Source organism: Branchiostoma floridae, chromosome 5 (assembly GCF_000003815.2).
Source record: "Branchiostoma floridae strain S238N-H82 chromosome 5, Bfl_VNyyK, whole genome shotgun sequence".
Taxonomy (NCBI): domain Eukaryota; kingdom Metazoa; phylum Chordata; class Leptocardii; order Amphioxiformes; family Branchiostomatidae; genus Branchiostoma; species Branchiostoma floridae.
In genome coordinates, this window is record NC_049983.1 from 2,022,738 (window position 1) to 2,044,471 (window position 21,734).

The window sequence follows — 21,734 nt, forward strand, 5'->3', positions numbered from 1 at the left end:
TGCTGAATGACACCACGACAATACCAGTACTTGTGTTCCCGTCCTTGATGCTGAATGACACCACGACAATACCAGTACTTGTGTTCCCGTCCTTGGTGCTGAATGACACAACAACAAGGCTGTGTTCTGTTCTTTGTGCTGATACCAATATCAATACCAATGCCTTCTTACTTAACATTCACCAGTTCTTCTTTTAGTATCCATCCATTCACCCACTCATCAATTTATCCATTCTACCATCTGTCCTTACATCAATCCATCTATCCAACCACTCAATCATGCATCTATCCACAAATCCATCCATCTATCCATCTTTCTACCACAAAGCCACCGATGTATTCATCAATCTATTCATCCATCCACTCAACCATCCATTCATCGATGCATCAATCAACTTACTTAACCATTTAACCCCCTACCAACCCACTCATTAACTTAAATATCCATCCATCCTTCCATTCATCCTTCCTTTTATCCATCCATCCATGCACCTACCTACCCATCCATCCATCAATCCACCCATCCATCCACCCACCAGTCCCTCCATCCACTCACCCATCCATCCACCCACCCACCAATCCATCCATCCATCCATCTATCCATCCATCCACCATCCATCCACACACACACACTCAGCCACCCAAACCCACCCATCCAAAATGAGGCATGACGTATCCAAAAGAAACAGTTTACTTGAAATTCACATATATTTAAGAACCATCTCTACAGCAGCTTACATATAAGCCAGTTATAGTGTTCATGTATGGAATAATCTTGGATCTATAATTCATATCTCTACTCCTCAAATACAGGGACTTGGTGGGGCTTTACTACGCATTGTTAACCAACATTTGAAATGTGGGAAAATGATGTGAATATGTTGAAAATAAGTAAATCTGAATGGGCATTATTAAATTCAGATTAGGTTTGGCACCAAACTCTACAATATGTATCTTTAACAAATGATCTACAGTCTAAAAGTACTTTAACTTCTTATTAGCTTTTAGGTTTAGATGACCTCTTACATGAATGATATCAGCATTTCTGCTTTTGTTCAGGCTGAATGTACCAAGGAAATAGTTGGTATTTAGTAATTTTCTAACCTTTAATATGGAACGGGTTTGCATTGTACATTATATACCACCTTAATCTAGCTTCTATATATAGATACTGTGGGCTAGTCCATTTGAGCAATCTACACACTAATATTCTCTTTCCTTCTAATAAAATAAAATAAAAAAGTCAAAGAGAAACAATTCAAGATGGGTTCTAAATCACTGAAATACGAGAAAAGAAGATGCCCGACCATCCTAATATAATACTAGAGTAGCCATTTACTGTTACATAAGACTGTGATGATTCGATTCTTTGGATGAAATCCAAGTGGCAAGCACCCACATTTTGAAGAGATAAAAGTTTTGCACAATGCTGTAAAATTAGACATATATGCCACAACTTGAAAAATCCAATTGCAAACAGAAACTCATATCATAAAATGCCTCGTGACAGTCAATGCGATATCTAGATATTGAAGAAGATGTGAAAAACATATATATAGAATACGACACGCCACAGTGTATTCTTTATCACCCGAGGGCCGAAGGCCGGAGGGTGATCCGACCCGTGGGAGGGCTGGGACCGAGTGTAATGCGGAATACACCGTGTTGTATTTTATTTATGTCATACCCACCTGAGAAAACCCATGTTTTGATGCGAAATGCGCCAGAAGTTGAACAAATTTGGTGCCGTCGAACAAAAAGTGTTGCAACAGCAATGTTCCAACGTCCGAATCAGGTATTCGAATTGAAAACCATGCCGCACTTGGCCCGCTCCAAATGGTTCAATTTACTTGAAGAAAGCCTGCGTGATACACCTTTCAAACTTGTGCAATACGGAAGTTATGGCCCGGTCGGGAACACCCGTATCGAACGTTTTCGCGTCACAGGTATGACATAAATGTTCCTTACACAATACTCTTGTGTGTTTTGTCATTTGTTCAACCTTCCTGGCCACTAACATTTCATACTGAATGTACATTTTGTTGCCAAACTTTTTGCATGCTTGCTTGGGAACTTCCAGAGGATGTCATCCATATAATCAAATCAACATGGCTTAATTTGTAGATCTGACTAAATATCAATTCTGTTCACATTTTACAGATTCCACTCAGATTCCCTTTACAGTCTAAAAATGAGAAAAATAGCATCTTAGAGAGAAAGACAAGATATATTGCTTATTTTCCATGGTGATTCATTAATTACATGTGTATGTTATTTTCTCAGTCTATTCTTCTGATATCACTAAAAGTTTGCATTATTTTGGACCAATATATGACATCCTTCAAACAAAATAACATCTCTGGACAGGACAGAAAATATGCAGCACACTGAAGTCTTCATCTGAAGTTTTCAGGCTTTTGCTCTGAAACAGAAAAACAGAAAAAGAAAAGACTTTTTATTGTGACTACATGTAAATCATGCACTGTAATATACATTGTACATCTTTAAAATTGGAGTGTTCTGGGCTAATGACTAAGTGGAGGCATGAGAAAGACATCACATGGGAAAAAAAGAAAAAATAAATTTATCAGAAATATTGTTGACTTTTCAACTGCTGACAGTTTAAATGATGTGTATGCAAAATACCATATTTCCTCAACTTAATTTTTTTCAACTATTCAAAATCCAAACGGTAATGCAATTTGTTTGCAAATTCTGGGTGCAAACTTTGATTGAATTTATTGCATGAACAGGTGCTACAGTTCAAGAAAAGATGCAAAACTGAATAATCTGTAACTTGGGGTTGGCAGTTTACATTTTGATTTAGTAGATTCTGAAGAAAACGCCATTAATTTTTATGTTGGTACTTTTTTGAGGTTTCATTTTTGAAATCTGGTGGATATTGATTAAAAAAAATATGTACATGTATGCCATATATACATTAATCATTCCTCCAAATTTGAGTTGTGCACCCTAACTTTTGCGGAAGGCTGCAAACTTATTGACCCCCCCTTGTATGTTGAAAAAGCTCTACTTCATCTGACTGTTTCCAAATCTATCCAGTTGCTAAGGAGTTATCTTGCTTATGTTTTAAAATGGATATCTAACCTTCATAGACAGTTCTAGTACTTACTGTTCTTTCTGTTTCTGTTTCTGTGCTCGAAGCTCGGCGATGTACTCAAATCTGGGGGTTAGTCTGCCATTTGATGTAATAACAGCCTGCAAAGAAATAACAAAAGGACATAGTTTACAATAAAGAAAATCTATCAAAAATAGACCTACAGCTAGCAAAGCTTGGAAGATACACTGGTATCAAGTTAAAGCACATCAGATGTACAGTATAAGCATTGGATGGTGCAATTGGAAGATGTTTTGTCCAGAACCCAGCAGTACTGTGTTAACCCGATATACGCGGACCTTATAGTAAGTTATACAGACTACCATTACAGACCCTTGCAATGTAGCCCAACCAATTGCAAGGTCCTCACAATTCAGCCCCTGGCTGCAAAGACAGGGCAGTTGGCCCACCAAATAATAATAACAACAAGCAGGGATACAGTCAAACAGTGTGCTGCATACTCCAAGAATAAACCAGGAGAAATGTCCTTTTGTATCCTTTTGACTTTCGAAAACTTATGAGGCTGTCTGCATTTAGAGCCCATTCACATGACACTCAAGAACGTTGCCTTGAAAGGGAGTGAAACTTTGAGGTGAACTAGAGTAGTAATTGCTGAAAATGTAACAAAAGTAATCATTATAAACTGCAGACTTACCCCACTAACTGTGGGAGAGAACAGCCCTTCTTGTTCTTCAAATGGGACATCAGCCCTGGACTTCAGCTGGAGGAAGGGACACACAAACAATGATTCAGAAGTAAGTAATATAAAGATTAATTAAATCACCAACTTGTTTCTGACTTTTTTCTCACCTTGGCAAAAATATTTAGCATATTATACATGGTTATGTCAATGTGTATTACAGAAACTGGCCTGTAATTTTACAGTAGTGGCAATTATTATTCCTCACCAACATGCTTTGAGTTCATGCAGGCATATAGGCTAATTGCCACGTCGTGAAAGTGTAAAATTGTCTTGTAGATGGTACATGTAGGTCGTGAGTTTGATCCTCGGCCAAGTCACGGTAGGTAAACATGCACACCACTACTAGTGGACTGGCCCCCCTGAAGTGACTGCACAACAGCTGTAAGGCACAGGGCTACAGAAATGCCAAGACATGCCCTATTTATCTCATACATGTACCTGGGCCGCGATAACGTTCGATACAGGTGTTCCCAGACCGGATGATAAAAAGCCGTATCACACAGGCTTTGAAGTTTTATCACACAGGATTCCATCAAATATTTTGAAAATACTCTGTGCACGCTGAGTGCGGCACGGTAAAAAATTCCAATACCTGATTCGGATGTTGCTGTTGTAACAATGCTTGTTTTAGGGCAACAAAACTTCTGGCGCATTTCGCATCAAAACATGTGTTTTCTCAGTAGGGAAAACTATGAAATGGATAAAATACAACAGGGTGTATTCCGCATCACCCTCTGTCCCAGCCCTTTCACGGGTCGGATCACCCTTCCGCCTTCGGGCAATCCTACCCATGGCCGGGCTGGTACCTCAGGTGATAAGCAATACACTGTGTTGTATATATATAATTTGATTATATGCACCATCTGGTGTGGGAAGTCTTTAACTACAATGTAGCTCTCCTGGTCATGCTGAAGGATTTGAATTACTGACGACATGTCGTTCCTTACCATCTGCCAGACGTACGGAATAAGGAGGTTCCCAAAGTAGTCGGTGGCTTCTCGGGGGAGCTGGGCAGGGAAGTTGTCAATGGAACACACCAGGACTCCGTCACCAGCAAAACTGCAACAAGAGTTGGAGTTTAGATGCAAAGAATTTCACATTGACTACTGAAATATCAACGACAAAAAAACGTTTCACACTGGGCAACGATCAGGTCAGACAATAGCGACACTGCCACAGACAAATTGTTCTTCCTTAAAATATGAAAACGTGAGCAACTGTGCCTCTGACTGAGTTTTATGATATAGGGACTGGCTACCACCACCCATTGCTCCAAGCCAAGTGACTCGGAACAATCATAGATTGAACTTCCAATAGAGACCGTATCTATAGCAAACAGATAGACATTGAACAAGGAAGGACATAAACAACAACAACATGAATTGACTGAAACTCGAAACCAACCGGTATGTGAACTTGAACATACAGGACCCGCTAGTACAAACCAGTATGAAAAATAAGTGTCTTCCCTCAGATATGATGATATTATATTATTATATCTTTTGTCTGAATGTCATTAGACGTCTATCGTGACAGTTGATGACATCTTATCCATACCATTAAGCCACTATATGTGTTACAAATAGCTATGATTATTGTAACTTTGGGAAATAAAACAGCTGGACTTACCTAAAGGTTTGTCTATCTATACATGTACCTCATTGGAAGTTAAGGTTAATATTGCAATTATGCAAAGATTAGCGAATGAATCAAGCATATCTTAGACATTTAGTTTCTTGTAACTTCTAATGCTAGAATGAAGCCAACGAAGCCAACACAGTGACTGTAGAAATGATGGTTTGAAAATTATACTATTTTTGCGAAGCAGTCTTACTGCTTAGGATTATTTACATAAATCTGACCTGTACCTCCTGTCCTCAGTTACACCATTTTCCTCCTTCACTTCCTGACACTCTACTGTATTCAAATTACTTGAGTACACAAGACACAAAACAGGCAAAAAACAAGATCCCCCATACACGGACATAATTAATACTATGGACAAGACAACTTCAACTGCTGGTACCTAAATCTTAGCATTCTGCATTTCCTTGATGTTATACAAAAGACAAACAGGTCTGGATGACGTAATAGCGACACAAATCCAAGTAGCAAGATATCTGGTGTGGCATCATTGGCATTACCTCTGTCAACTAATTCCATATGTAATAACCCCCCCTCCCATGTATTGTACATGCAATAGACAATGACCATAATGATATAACACATTGGTCTGTTCCAAATGTCACTAAAATCTAACATTCCTCACAGGCAGGCAGAATGCACAACGACAGATATAAGAAAAAAGTTGAGTTGGTCCTACCAGGTTGGCAGACCTCCTCTGTTAGTTTTTAACCTTCGTCAGGGCAGAAATACACATTATTCGTTATTCTTGTCACTGTATTATCAAAAAAGAAAAAAAAAAAAATGTTCAAACTAAGTTAAAAAAGACCTGAACTAGTCTGACTAGGTCATCTTGTCCACTGGTCAGGCTCCTAGAGGTTGATAGTCAACATCTTAAGTCAGAAGAATGGGGAACTTCCTTAATTTATATATTATACATATTAAATGCATGTGCCATGTGGTCTTTCATGGACAGATTATTGCCAGACCAAGAACTGTTTGTTACAATGCCCCTGGCTCGAAATACCACCTGCATATGCAGGCTAGTGCAGGTAAAATTGCAGCTGTGCAGGTAATTCAGGTATCCACCTGCACCTAACCTGCACCAGTCCATGTACTCGTCTGGGTATAATTTAAGACAATTTGCATAATATTTAATAATAGTAAAATACAAGTCCTACTGTAGAGAAAAAAGTGATCTGAAAAATGAAGAGTATTAATATTAGCTCCCATTTCTGTGAAAATAGATAATGTCAAACACAATCATTATGATATTATTCATAACTACATTCTTTCTATAATTCTTAATAGTACACACAAGCCTCACTGTTGAAAAAAAAAAGCAGTATATGTCTAAAAATTAAGTATTCAATAGCTCCAATTTCCTTGAAGTTATGAAGTCATTTCATTGAAGAAAGAAAGGGTAATCTCATTATTATACACACAAATGTAATAAATATGAGACTTATTCAGGACCAATATTCAATTTGCCTCACCTCCCAAAACTAATTTTAGTATTGTTAATCAATATTTACTATGTGACACAATTTTCTATTAGAACAGTTTCTTCTTACAAGAACCACCAAGCTGTTAAGGGATAGCCAGCATATTGACTGGAAAGGGTTGCAGTCCTTACAAACTAAAGAAACTTTAAGCTATGTTCCAATGCTCATTGTGCTTGTCCAAAAGCTGCTAGGGGAATTTACCCAGTACAATGAAGATGTAAATCTTGTACACAACATCTCTCTTCTCTGTGACATCCACTGTCAAGTGCATATAATTACACTTATTTGGAGGAACTTTGCAGTGACTTAAGCTGGTTTGAGATTGTCCAAAAATAATTTCATCAGGTTGGTAGAACATAGGGTACCGGACATATCTTTTGTACAACCAGTAATGTCTCTAGCCTGCTCCCATTTTGGGGATGTGTTCTGGCTGTAAAAGCGCCACCTACATTTACATCACTTCAGCTACTACTGCAACATATAGTGGCAAGAAGCAGCACTTCCGTCAGAAGCTCGAAAAAGACTTTTAATTAGCAGATGAGAAACAATACTGGTTGAAAGTGAAAACGAAAATTCCAATACGCACTTTCAATATCACTTTCTTTCTTTTTTTACAGCTACTGTACCGTAAAGTGTCGAGAAGTGGCGCTTCAGTCAGAAGCTGTAAAAAAGACATCTGATGATAAGTAGTAATGAAAACTAAAATACGCACTTTCAAAATCACTTTCATTTCTTTTAACAGCTCCTGTAGATGGCAATGGTATTAAATCTAAGGGTGACACACAAACAGCAAAGAAAGGCGATTAAGCCACATGTATGAACAGTGCTTGCCTGCGGCTTAGGTACTCGCTGGAGTCCTGGTCAGCCAGTGTGACCGAGCTACCGTAGGGGGTGATCAGACTACGGGAAGAGCACACAAAACAGTTAGACCTTATGCCTTCATTATAATGTATAAGACAGCAAAAAGAAAAGAAGAAAAAATGCTTACAGAAAATGCAGGGGAAAAAGTTTGCAATTGATGAAGTGGATGAAGAGTGATCAGTAAGTTCTGAGCCTCATCTAGAAATATGACTCAATTTCTAGGCAGAACATTAGAAAAGGAAGCATTTTATTCATATTTGAAATCTGATTCAAATTAAATCATTTTTAAGTCAATTTGAAGAAGATTAACGATGAAAAAATCATCTATTAGATTGATTTATATGTCATTGGTTGTATCTATCATGTATTATTCAGATTTTTGCGCTTCATAAAGTTGAAAAATTAAACATAATTCAATTTTATTTATATATCTCATAATAAATAAAATTGTTTTAAAAGATTAAGCTGCTAGGAAGGGGAATAGCTTTTAAATTGACTGAACAAAAGAATCAACCATTATGGATAAAAGCAAACAGACAGGAAAGGAGGGCATACATGTACAACTGATGCTGACTGAAAAACAGGACTGGATTTATATTATCATCTTAAATACAATGATATAAGTTGGCCTTTCACTACATATCACAAGATGAAGGTCATGTGTCATAGTTCATTTACACATTGGGTTTTCACAAATGTACGTACAATCATGTCATTTAGTTTGTGCAGAGAAAAATCAAACTACTGACCAGACCTGATTGAAGTAGAGTATAAAATCTCAGATTGAAATTTCAAATATAATACATTCTGGATTAACACAACAGAACAATTAGAGTAACTCATAATATTTCACCAGTGCAGGTATGCAAAAAAAAAGTATTTCAAGCCTTGTTCTATCAACAACTTTTGAGTGAGTATTGAATATTACATGTACATGTACCTTGATGTGCGCGGTCTGAGAACGTGATGTTCAGCGTCGTATAGAATGAAGGGAACATCGATACTGGTGCACTCCGTCATAAACTCCAGCGAACCCCCAGGGTCTGCCGAGATGTCGCACACCGCAACCAGGCGGTGAGGCAGTCTGGGCATGCCCGGTCCCTCGGGAACGTGTTTGGGCGCCATGTCGGGACTCAGGAGGTTCTGAAGGTCGGAGAAGGTCAGCAGGCGCGGTGCGTTGGGAGGCCAGTAGATTCCATTCACGAGACAGGATACATAGGGAGCGTACTGTAGGGACAGATACTCATAATAAACATACATACATGTAGCTTTATTTCTGGATACATGTTCATGCACATTTTGGGTTCGTTGATGAAGGTAAAACATGAAGTATATATGGCAAGCAACTTCAAAACTCACATCTTGTTGCTTGAGTAACCATTTAGCTTAGTAATCAAATGCACTTGACAATGTGTGGTTGTGTAGCGCAAGGGTGTTTGGCTCAAAATCCAAAAGTCCTAGGTTCTAATCCTTAGATCCTAATACACTACATCTACATGGGGTAACCTAGACCAACTTTAAAGTCTGGCCTTGCTTCTCATACTGACTCAATTAAAGTCTTCACCACTGGCGCGAAAAATTTTGTATGTTTCTGACTGGGAGAAGATATACGCACTCATGTGTAGGGACCAATCAGTACCGGCATCCAAAATTTGGACGATTTGTGATGTTAACGTGGTCTGGGATCCCAGACGGAACAGCAGAGAAGCGATATATACAATGTGTAATGAATGTCAGAGCTAGAAGCAACAGTTATATAGTATACAATGAAAGCCGGAGCGAACTACTTTCCTAATGGTACCCAGGTACCACTGAAAGTATGCACAATGTACCTCCTGTGCAAATGTTGAGATATATCTCTCAGGGTGTGACTCATACTCCTCGGCAGAGAATACGCCTGTGTCTTTGTTCTTCAGGTGGTGCTTTCGGCTCAGAACGGTAGCATAGCATCGACTGGTATCTGCAATCACAACAAAGATCTGATCAAATATATATAGAATACAGCATGATGTATGTAGCACTACATGTACCAGCCCAATCTTGTCAAAATCTCACCCGAAAAACACATAATTTCAATGCGGTATGTGCCAGAAATTGAGGAAATTCATTGGTCACCCATCATATTTTCCTTTCAGATGGAAAATATATCTTACCTCCTGTTTCACAAACCTCCTTGAGGTCCTTGGGATGGACATACTCGTGGGGAAGTTCGTTGAAGATTTCTTGTGCGCCCTGAAACAAGACAGCATGGTTCTCATTCAAGTAAATTCTCCATGGCATGTAGTATCTACCATAATTAACTTGGTACCCTTTGAACTCTTGAAAAACAGGCTAGGCTGAAGTAGTGTAATTTAAAAGTTAAATGTAGGTAAAAAAAAAGTAGGTTGCCACGTTAGAAATGAAACAAAACGTTGAACAAAATTAACTTAGACTTGTCACTTTGTTACTGGAGGGTTTGTTCAAGATCCAAGATTTAAAAAAATAAGCTGAGTGTGTGCACCACAATAAGGGTTTCTATGCTTAGTCTACTATCCCTACAGTTACCAGTATAAACAAGCTGCAAGATTTAAATTTTTTACTTTAGGAATAGGAGGCAAAATGTTGCAACAATGATATGTTATATAACAAAGGGATCTTTAAATTGTACCTGATTTAATAGCACAGTTAGGGCGTAACTTACCTTTACATTGGCGAGAGGGGATTTACATATATGTCACGAAAGCAACTTTGGAATGGTTTGGAGTTTGGCCTTCAATACAACAAATAACTCGTCTCAAGGATAGTTTGCTTCTCTGAGCATGCTCACGCAGAAAATACGTTCTTGCACATTGTTTCAAACAATGTTGGTACTTGACTCGTCTAGCAAACCTCCTACTTCCCTCATTCCCCTACAGAGATACATCCAACGGTGCCAGCAAACTGCCTCAGTGTTGTCTGTACTCTGCTATCTCAGCCGTCACCATCAGTTTCTGACCGCCCTACTTATAAATATTAATGAGCTTATAGATGTGAAAACTGAAAGGCCTATTCTCTGATTGGCTGACAACTGGTTTGTGGCGACGCCCACAGGAACTGATGGTGACGGTTGAGATAGCAGAGTACAGACAAAAGGCAGTTTACTGGTGCCATTGGAGGTCTCTGCATAGAAAATGCCATCCCCCTATCGATATATATCGCCAATTTTTACAGTACATTCATACCCTCACCTGCGACACATTTCCGGACCCCGTGAAGACGAACGTCAGCGGGCCAATGGACTGCGGCATCAGGCCGAGAGCGATCTCGTACCCACAGTCTCGGACAGCCTGGCGCGCCATCTCGCTGTTACGGTAGTTGTGACTCTGCGCTACATGCTGGGTACGACAGTGTAAAAAATAAACAGATTCAACAACTGCGCTACAGTACTGTAAAGAACATTAACACTTACAGAAACAACTTTAAAGACTCAGAGAAAAAATCCAGGAATTAGAGCATTTGGGTAAAAATTGCCAATTTGGCAAACACTTTGAGGACAGCCTTCCAAATGCTTCCAAATCAGTATGGCAAAAGCTACACACTTTAAAAGAATTCTGATTTTCTATTCTATCTACATAATCCACATAACATTCAAGGGCATATCTCTTACTATGTACAAAATGGTACTAAATACATTCAAGAATCACTCTTAGACTAGACCTTTAGAACCAGCAGCAATGAATAGATCTAAGATGAGTTGTTACAGTTAGTAGTAATTTTTTTTCAATAAAGATTGTACATGAGATTTTAGTTTAGGGCATTTGAGGTGTTTTTTTTTTAAGTTTTTAGGAACTGAAAGGGTGTTATATATTAATATCTATAAGGGGATGAAGCCTACCATAAAGGGAGTGTGATGTCCGAGAGCCAGAAAGCGAAGCCCCATACCATGGAGGATGTTGATCATTCCTTGAAGAAATAAACAACAACAAAAACATGCTGTCAGTATGAAGGATGTGTGTACTACCTATAAATATAGTTGGAAAGTTTCAAAAACTCCATTGCAAAATGTAATGCACGTAATGTAATGCATGAAATGAGATGTAACAAAATGGTGAAGACACTTTTGAGTCATAATATTAAATATTTTAGTATCAAATTGAATGTTATTACCACATTGTACTAGTACATAACACAGATTACCGATACAATGTCAAATTGAATGTATCACAAGTACCATGCTGCTTTATCGAAATTGACACTTTGCATTAGGCCATATTGATTTGATTACATTTATTATCATGTTTGTATCAATTTTTGATGCAAACATCAAAGAAGATGTAATTTAAGAACAAAAATGAACTTATTTTTCAGTATACGATTTTTTGTGTGTTCAGTTATTCATTTAACCTTCCTGACCACTTCATTTCATCATAATGAATGCAACTTTTTCTTTTAAAGACTTTTCCTTTTTTTCATCGGATTGTATCTGTTTTGAGATTTCCAGAGGATGTCATCCATATTAACATGGCCTAATACCCCTTTCCACTGGGACGGTGCTCTCCCCGCTCTCTCTCTGCCATCTAAAATTTAACATATCACTCAACAAATTGTATAGACTGAAAAGAAACAAATCTTTTTCCACTTTGTGTGCTTTGTGTTTTGTGTCTTCTTGGTCAAACTTTTACATTTTGTATGATGCACCCAGTGTGAAAGCGAAGGCTACACAATCATATCCTATGTAGAAAACATTGCTAACACTTTACTTCCAACACTGAATTAACTATAACTATAAGGACTTACCCCGTTAAATTTGAGGTCAATCTCCATTGACCTTAGGGACCCTACGGCATCTAGTGAGGGGGGAGGGTCGGTTGCCAGAGCGTCGGGTCAAAATTTTTTTCCTAGGCCCTCCCCTCAGGTCAAATTTTTTTTGCTAGGCCCTCCCCCCAAGTCAAAATTTTTTTGCTAGGCCCTCCCCCTCCTTTCAACTTTGAAAAAATATTCAAGACGCCAATAAATCACTTCGCTCCCATTTGGAAATGTGCTTTGCGTCATACTTTTTCATGATTTTCATCGCGAAGCGATCTCTCACCCCCTAGTAAAAAGGGAAACTGAATGGCTCAAATTATCTGCTTAATAGAGGGATACATATCTGCTTCATAGAGGCATAAATATTTGCTTGATACTTTTTTTTATGGACTAAAATTATTTCATTGTTTTGATATCCAAACAAAACCTGAAAAGCATGTACCTGGATTTCTAGTAGATTTGCGCCCCGAAGCGGCACGCGCCCCGCTCCCTTATTCTACGCATTGCTTTGGGGTCTGAGCGGCTTGACGGAAACTATTTTCAATTTACATATATTTTTGACTTTTTCTTGGTTCTGTGGTGGTAATAACTAAGCTTCAACTGACAGTAAATCGGGCCGAAAATGACAAAAACGACAGCACAATTCGACTAACCAAAACTGTAGTGGGGAGGGGGGCGCCGACGAGAGATGCTGATTTTTCCGAGGCACGGAGTCGACCGTCCGCCTCTCTTTAGGTACCGGCAGGCGTGAGAATGCAGACTTGCAGGAGATCTTTAGAAAATGCCACGCTTTTTTGCCACAATTTCCTGCATTACATTTTGATGGGCAAATTTGCTGGTTCAATTACATTTCTATTAGAAAAGCACGAGGGTTTCAAGTTTTTGAGACTACGACGTCCCCGTGTCTGGCGCCAAAGGCACGAAGCATCGCAAGGTAGGTCCGGGGAAATTTTGAAATCTTGACCCTCTTAAAAGCGAATTCCTGCAGTTTGAGGGATATATTTTGCTGGAAAACAAAGCAAAGTTTAATGGAATTTTTTTTTTACAAATACAAAATTAAATCCCCCCAAACACATTATCACGATGTCGGCCACCAAAGGCGCGAGGCCGGTCACGTCAAAAGGGATCCAGGGAAATTTGCAAATCATTACCCTCGAGCTCTGCCTCTGAAACGCCATTTCATACTTTTTTGATGGCCCCAGGCGTAAATTTTGCTGGCAATCTAGAGTTTAATAACATTTCTGTAAGTGAAAAAGGTTTTTGAGGGCGATGCATAAGCCCTGCCCCTTACGCATTTTCACTGCTGTGTTCAGCGACGACCTTTGGGCGCGCGATCCCTTGCGGAGGTCCAGGAAAATTTTGAAATCTTGACCCTCTGAAACGCCATTTCTTTGATTTTAAGGGACAAGTTTTGCTGGTAGACCAAGCTATTTTTTTTTTTTTGCTTGGCCCTCCCCCCAAGTCAAAAAATTTTTGCTAGGCCCTCCCCCTGGCTCTGTCAATATTTTTTTCCTTGGCCCTCCCCCCTCTGGCAACCGGCCCTCCCCCCTCGCTAAATGCCGTACGGTCCCTTATATCCTATTTAGGTCGCAGTGAGAGCGCAGCGTGATCGCCGTCCTAGTGGAAAGGTGACCTTACAACAACACTTACATGTAAGTTCTTGAATGAAATTGAGCTATTTACCTGGAGTACCTGAAAACCTTCCAAATTTCACTACCCTTTTTCCCTTCTCGTCTGTCATCTTCTCATAATCTATTAGCCGGATTTTCTGATAAGAGAAAAAATTATGGTGGGCTATTCCTTCTCAAAACCTCAGGGATCATTTTTCGACCCTTTTCTCTTTTGGTTTCAATCACAACCTCCCATGTAATGCTGTTCTCTACTCATGCATTGTAAAAGAGTAGAAAAAATTGACATCCCCTTCCTTAATAATGCTTTTACAAGATTGGATAATTTTAAAAACTCACTAATTTGTTCTTCAAGAAATCTAGTGATGCAATACTTTTTAGTGGGACAACTTGAAAATTAAAGTTCAAAAGAATTCTTATGCTAGTTCACCTTTATCCACGGGAAAAAAACCTATATCCGTTACTTTTAAAAACATGGTTTTAGGGATATCAAATCAAGGGACAAAGGTTTTGACTTGAAATACATGTGCAAATGGTATTCAAAATATGGCAGTTTGAAACTACCGTCCATCAACTTGCTCTAGATGTCCCATTTTTCAATACAACGGACATAAAAAAGGACAGCCTTTAGGGTTGGACAATTTTTAAAAAATTGACTTGTACTTGTCCGATAAAAAATTTACTTGCCCGAACCAAATTATCACTTGCCCGAAATTCAAATGTTATTTTTCTACGCATTTTCATGGCCTTAAATGGAATTCTTGTTATTGGCACTATTTTTTGTGTTGACCAATGCTTGATGCCATGACTGTGAAAAGTAGCAAGTACATCAAAATCTCACTCAATGGAGAAAAGCTAACTTGCCTTATCAGACAAGTGGGGAAGGACATGCACTTGCCCGATTGGCATTTCCACTTGCCCGGGACAATAGGGCTAGTGGACTTGTCCAACCCTGCACGTATAGACTCTGAGGTGAACTACAATGTAGTGTTACTTGCACAAGGGTGTGTGACAAACTTCTACAACTGGTCAGTTGGGCAGGCCAGTAGCTGGGAGTGTGATTCAGTCAGACTAGTGGACCAAAATGCTTGGAAGAAATTGCAATGGTCAAGTATGTTAATATACACTAGCCGGATCTGGACTTTTACTTTCCCCAGAAAATTACCCAACGGACGTGTCTAACCCTGCTTTGGAAAAGAATAGCCCCGATGCGAAGTGCTAAGGTCTAAGAAAAAAAATGTTGTGTTTTCTGTTTAGGCCTAGAAAAAAATAGGATCGGTAGGTAGGGATTACCTTTTTTGCTTGTGACTTTTTTAGGCTGGCCCAAACTCTAGTGATACAATATTACAATACAGTTGAACAAAGTAAACTGAAATGCACGAGGACACTTGCATTTTAATTTTGGTCATTATACATTCATCCTTCATTACATAAGGACAATCTTAAGGTCCGACAAGCGGTGTCTCCACTATAGTAAGAAGGCTGAATAAAAATTCTGGAAAAAAACTAGAAGCTATGTGACTCCACTGCCCACCCCAAAAAAAGTCTAGGGTCGGCAGGTTTTTCTAAGGTAGATTATGGAAACAGGAAACATTACATTATTTCCCTAGGCCTATACCACGATAATACTAATCTATGTTGATTTACCTGACACCCCTGCAAACTTGCCGAAAGCAACAACCCGCCTCCCCCGAGCATCCTCCATCCTCTCATAATCTATTAGTCGAATGTTCTGATGAAGAGAATGAAGAAAAGTTACAGAAAAGTCAGTCTTCTTTCTCACAACTTATAGGACTTGATAAGAATAAACAAAGGTTCAAACTTGATAGTCACGCACTGTAAAAAAACTCTTAAAACTACAGTTCTACTTGTAGGCTGAAAATACTTTCTGATGAATATATATAGCTTATATTTGGCTCACTTTAATCATTATTTCCTCCATCAAATGGAGGTTTCGAAGTCACTTACTGTTTTTCTCAGTGGCATCTGTCCACATGATAAGTTGAGAATGACTGTGGATTGTCTTGATATTTGGTAAAGAGCTTGGGTCTTAAGACCTCGAAATGATTGACTTCTGCCCCCTAGTGGCATGTTACGGTACTGCAGTGGAACTTTATAGTTTTTAATACCTCGTGTTTTGCGTGTTTTGCGAACATGCCATGGTCATGATAGACACGACCATGCAGACATGCTATCGTCGTGGTAGACAGCTCTTGAGAGGGGAAGTACAACCATGTAGGTCGTGTAGGTTTGGGCACTCTAGCAGTTCTTTTGGAACTGCAGACTGGGGCAAAGTTGTTTCAGACTTTTAGTAAAATAACTGAGGAAAGGCTTGTATTTTCTGTTTTACTCATGCACCACCCAATGTTCCTTGTAAAAAGGTGGGGAGGGGGGTGATAAAGCAAAATGTCTTTAAAATTTTACAGCCTAGATTTGACAATACATGGGAGGTCACAACTGAAACCCAAGAGGAAGCAGAACATTCTAAATGGATCCATTCTGAGAGTTTGAAAAGAAAAAGCCCTTATAGCTAAATTTTTTCAATGAAGAGGTTAAATGCAAAAACATACAACAATCATTATATTTCATCAGCAGACAAGGCAAGAATAACTGATAAAAAAAGATAATGTCATAATTTAGGGTTTTCCCAGACATTCATCGTTCTATTATTTACCAATATGGTACAAGTACAATTATGAATGACAAAAATCATAATCAATTCCTACATATTAAAATCAGTTCAAATCAAGACTAGTGAATATGGTTTTGCTGTTCATAGGAAAACCATGAATAATTCTGGAGAAACTCTACTAGTATATAAACTATATATAGTAAATGATATCAGACTGAGTCTAAAACATTCTAACAACATTGATCCAATATGTTTATTAAAGGAGCTCTAAAATCCAGAAGGGTCCTATTTCCCAATAGATTATGTAATTAGTTCACATGTATATCTGGGGTATTACTATTAAGGGATATCAATTGCAAAAAATTAATTTTGAAAATTGCAGTATAGTTTTCAATTTCACTTCTGAACATTTCAGTCCCACAGTATATACAAAATTTAATGTATTGTATATTGTCTGAGACTTGCTTCAAATCAGGCTAAGGGTGCCTACTAGGGCTAGGTATCGGTACAGTGTACCGGTACAAAACCGGTTTTTCTTATTGGACCGGTCCAGAAAAACCGGACCTAAATAAATTAGGTAGACCGGATGTTGGACCGATTAGAAAATTAACAGATTATTTCATCAGGCATTCACACGTTTTGGCGCTTGCGGGTGGAAGAAAATAACGAGTGAAGTAGAGTAGAGTTTATAGTCATTTCTACCAAGTTTTACAGCCAATCGTACAGGTACAGTTAGCGTTGTAGGATTTTAAAAAGCCAGTGTAAGTCTAATACTCCACCAAACAGATTTCTTTGCAGTGAAATGGACCATTGGTATGAGTCATACTGAATCAGGTCCAGGTTCAGGTCCGGACCTGGACCTGATCCTCTGGACCTGAACCGGACCTGGACCTGAATTTTCTGTACTGGTACCCACCCCTAGTGCCTACTCAAAGTGGGAAGTATATTTGACTAATATTGTCAATTTGATTAAAGGGTACTCAGAAGAATACTTGATGCATAGGATTAGTGTCAGTACACATAATTTTATACTGTGAAGTATAGTATGCATTATCACTTCGTTAGATTGTTACGTATTATGATATAATAACACCCTTTCTGGAGTAAAGTGCTCCTGTAAACATTTATACTGTCATTCAAAATATCTTAATCATAAAAAATATCTCCATGTTCTGACACTGCGACTTGCCAATAAATAACATGATCTACAATCCTCCAAGCAGGGACATCCAACAGCCAAACCGCCTGTCTGGATGTACCCTGCTCTTTCAACCGTCACTCTTAGTTCCTGTGGACGCCCCCCCCCCCCAAACCAGCTGTCAGTCAATCAGAGAATAGGCCTTTCAGTTTTCAAAAGGGGTCTCACATACATGTATATAAGGGTAAGCTCATTAACATTTATAAGCAGGGCGGTCAGGAACGAAGGGTGATGATTGAGAAAGCAGGGTACATCCAGACAGGCGGTTTCGCTGGGGATGTCCCTACATAGGAGGATGCCATCTACCTATCTATCTAGTATCTATCTCCATGTGCCTTACCCTATCCAGGATGGTGTCTAACATGGCCATGTTGGCCTCCTGTGCCTTGATAGTGTGGGAGAAGAAGGCGTATGTTTTCTCTGGCAGAAGTCCACTGATAGGAACCTGCTTCACCCCCATGATCAAACAAGCTTCCGATAGGTCCTCTGTTATTACTGCGCCCGCTTTCTCATATTCCTGGGGATAAACAACAACAACAAATAGGCTTCAGACACAAACAACACAACAAACAAGCTTCTGACAGGTCCTCTGTTATTACTGCACCGGCTTTTTCATATTCCTGGGGATAAAAGACACAACAAACAAGCTTCTGACAGGTCCTCTGTTATTACTGCGCCCGCTTTCTCATATTCCTGGGGATAAACAAACAACAAACAAGCTTCAGACACAAACAAAACAGCAAACAAGCTTCCGACAGGTCCTCTGTTATTACTGCGCCCGCTTTCTCATATTCCTGGGGATAAAAAACAACAACGAACAGGCTTCTGACACAAACAAAACAACAAACAAGCTTCAGACAGGTCCTCTGATATTACTGCGCCAGCTTTCTCATATTCTTTGGGATAAACACAACAACAAACAGGCTTCAGACACAAACAACACAACAAACAAGCTTCAGACAGGTCCTCTGATATTACTGCGCCAGCTTTCTCATATTCTTTGGGATAAACACAACAACAAACAGGCTTCAGACACAAACAACACAACAAACAAGCTTCAGACAGGTCCTCTGTTATTACTGCGCCAGCTTTCTCATATTCTTTGGGATAAACACAACAACAAACAGGCTTCAGGCACAAAGAACACAACAAACAAGCTTCAGACACAAAGAACACAACAAACAAGCTTCAGACAGGTCCTCTGTTATTACTGCGCCAGCTTTCTCATATTCTTTGGGATAAACACAACAACAAACAAGCTTCAGACACAAAGAACACAACAAACAAGCCTCTGACAAGTCCTCTGTTATTACTGCACCAGCTTTCTCATATTCTTTGGGATAAACACAACAACAAACAAGCTTCAGACACAAAGAACACAACAAACAAGCTTCAGACACAAACAACACAACAAACAAGCCTCTGACAAGTCCTCTGTTATTACTGCGCTGGCTTTCTCATATTCCTGGGGATAAACAAAACAACAAAGAAGCTTCAGACACAAACAACACAACAACCAAGCTCAAACAAGCAATCTATGATCACTGCGCCGGCTTTTTCATACCCCTGAGGCATAAACAAACAAGGTTCAAACAAACAACAAACAAGCTTCAGACACAAACAAAACAACAAACAAGCCACGACAAGTCCTCTGTGATCACCGCAATGACTTTCTCATAATCCTGGGGATAAACAAACAACAAACAAGCTTCAGACACAAACAACACAACAAACAAGCTTCAGACACAAACAACACAACAAACAAGCTTCAGACACAAACAACACAACAAACAAGCTTCAGACACAAACAACACAACAAACAAGCTTCAGACACAAACAACACAACAAACAAGCTTCAGACACAAACAACACAACAAACAAGTGTCAGACACAGACAACACAATAAACAAGCTTCAGTCAAAGTCAAAAACACTCAGTCGTACACACACACACAGTAGGGCTGCATAATGCCATTAATGGCATTGTGTACTCCTACTGTGTCATAAAAATCAATTTGGTATATATAACGGCACTGTATCGATATAGATAATTTGATTATTTTGTGACGAAAGATGCATAAATCCTGACACAGAGATGAAAATTCAGCACGGGAGAAGACAGAAATATCAGTGCTGAAACTTAAAATCAGAGCCATCTTTAAAATTTGTTTTAATTTTCATCTCCTAACTTCATAGCCTCATGGGACACCAAACAAGACTAAAGTGACACCTACTGACAGTGTAACTTGCACAAGCATTTCAAAGTGGATTAATTCTATTGAAAGTCATTACAGACCTGCATGGGATATGCCCTCCTATTGGACGGCTGCACCAAGACCTTGACTCCTTTGCGGACAAGTTTCTTCACGTGGGCGGGGCTCAGCGGCGCCCGCCGTTCCCACTGCCCACTCACATCCTCCCTCCGTATCGCCATTACCGAACGGTCGCTGCTGTTCCGTCGACTGCTGGCACACAGCATCCGGCTGCCATTTTGAAGCCAGGTGCGGTGATGCCGGGTCAGGGATGTGGTGGTCTTGGCCAGCTGCTCCAGGTGTACAGCCCACATAGTGCAGCTGTGGTACCAGCTGTGTGTTCCACAGGTGCACCAGGTGCTATTGTCCCCTCAATGTGCCGTGTTTTTTAGCTGGTTTTGCTGCAGAAATTCTAAGAAGAGAAATTAAAGAAAGTCCATGAAAACATGGAATCAATTTTCCTGTACTAATAAAGACCCTGCCTGAAGCCACGTTAAAATCCTTTCAATTGCAAATAGAATATTTACCATGCAATTCAAGTTCTATGACTGAAAAGCATTTCTTCCAAAAGACCTTGTACTGTTTATTTCCACAGCAATAACAAGAATTGGCAAGATCCTTGAACTTTAATTAGAATTTACTAGTACAACGTTTATCAATGAAGGACCACTTCTAAGTTAGACTATAAATAAATCTGTTCAAGGGCCGAGAATTTAATTGGTCTGTCCCACTTAAACTCATATGGAGGGGGGTTTGGGTTGCGATGGCCCCCCTCGCAAAAGGCATTCAGAAAAAAATAACTGTGGTTAGTTGAAGAGGTTGGATCTTACAATATGGGGATTCTGGCTCAAGATTTTCTACAACAGGGGGTCAAGATAGACTGGATCAGGATTTTTCTACAAGGAGGTCAAAAAAGGTGAATCTTTCTAAGAGTTATGATGTATTTATTTGCAGTACTGTAAGTGTAAGGTGAGGGCATTAGGATGAAAATGAAAAGGGGGTAAGGTTACTGGGCTAAAGTAAAAACGGGGACAAATGCACCCGGAACTCCGATAGAATAAGAGGGGGATTTGAGCCCTCAGGGGGGGTTGAGGAACTTGGATGAAATTAAATGGGGGGTCGGGCAACTCGGATAAAATCTAACAGGGGGTTGAAGCTTGGATAAAATACAACCTGTAAAATTTCACACACCGGGTACGCAGGCTACTGTTTGTCATCCCCATTCACACTCACACACTCACACACACACACACACACTTACACGCACACACACACACGCACACACACACACACACACTCAGTCCACATCTATATTTTGGAACGGCCCATCTGCATCTGCATCTGCATAGGGGTACCCCCCAAATAGCCCCGCGTGGAGCATCGTAGGGGGGGGGGGGGGGGGTGGAACTAAAACTCCTGGGTTAGGGGGGGCACGGAAACAATCAACGTTGG

At 39.5% G+C, this 21,734-nt stretch overlaps 2 protein-coding genes across 8 annotated transcripts in view; one reads left to right on the top strand and one right to left on the bottom strand.

The window, feature by feature from the left end:
* LOC118415498 (deleted in malignant brain tumors 1 protein-like) overlaps nucleotides 1-21,734 on the top strand; it is a 79,326-nt gene that overhangs the window by 31,722 nt on the left and 25,870 nt on the right. The window lies entirely within an intron of this gene.
* Nucleotides 673-21,734, bottom strand: part of LOC118415155 (alpha-aminoadipic semialdehyde synthase, mitochondrial-like) — a 24,947-nt gene continuing 3,885 nt past the window's right edge. The window contains exons 2-16 of one of the 7 annotated variants that reach the window (XM_035819526.1): nucleotides 20,327-20,694; nucleotides 18,609-18,651; nucleotides 18,372-18,505; nucleotides 14,257-14,341; nucleotides 11,663-11,730; nucleotides 11,016-11,162; nucleotides 9,963-10,041; nucleotides 9,642-9,769; nucleotides 8,750-9,036; nucleotides 7,780-7,848; nucleotides 6,144-6,176; nucleotides 4,768-4,879; nucleotides 3,773-3,838; nucleotides 3,133-3,218; nucleotides 673-2,421 (exon numbers count right to left, since the gene is read on the bottom strand). In XM_035819526.1, coding sequence (XP_035675419.1) covers nucleotides 2,409-2,421; nucleotides 3,133-3,218; nucleotides 3,773-3,838; nucleotides 4,768-4,879; nucleotides 6,144-6,176; nucleotides 7,780-7,848; nucleotides 8,750-9,036; nucleotides 9,642-9,769; nucleotides 9,963-10,041; nucleotides 11,016-11,162; nucleotides 11,663-11,730; nucleotides 14,257-14,341; nucleotides 18,372-18,505; nucleotides 18,609-18,651; nucleotides 20,327-20,596 — 1,620 coding nt within the window. In that variant the 5' untranslated portion in view covers nucleotides 20,597-20,694 and the 3' untranslated portion in view covers nucleotides 673-2,408. Of the gene's footprint in view, nucleotides 2,422-3,132; nucleotides 3,219-3,772; nucleotides 3,839-4,767; nucleotides 4,880-6,143; nucleotides 6,177-7,779; nucleotides 7,849-8,749; nucleotides 9,037-9,641; nucleotides 9,770-9,962; nucleotides 10,042-11,015; nucleotides 11,163-11,662; nucleotides 11,731-14,256; nucleotides 14,342-15,848; nucleotides 15,934-18,371; nucleotides 18,549-18,608; nucleotides 18,652-20,326; nucleotides 20,695-21,734 lie in introns of all 7 variants that reach the window. The other 6 variants (XM_035819525.1, XM_035819528.1, XM_035819527.1 and 3 more) reach the window with 6 other exon arrangements.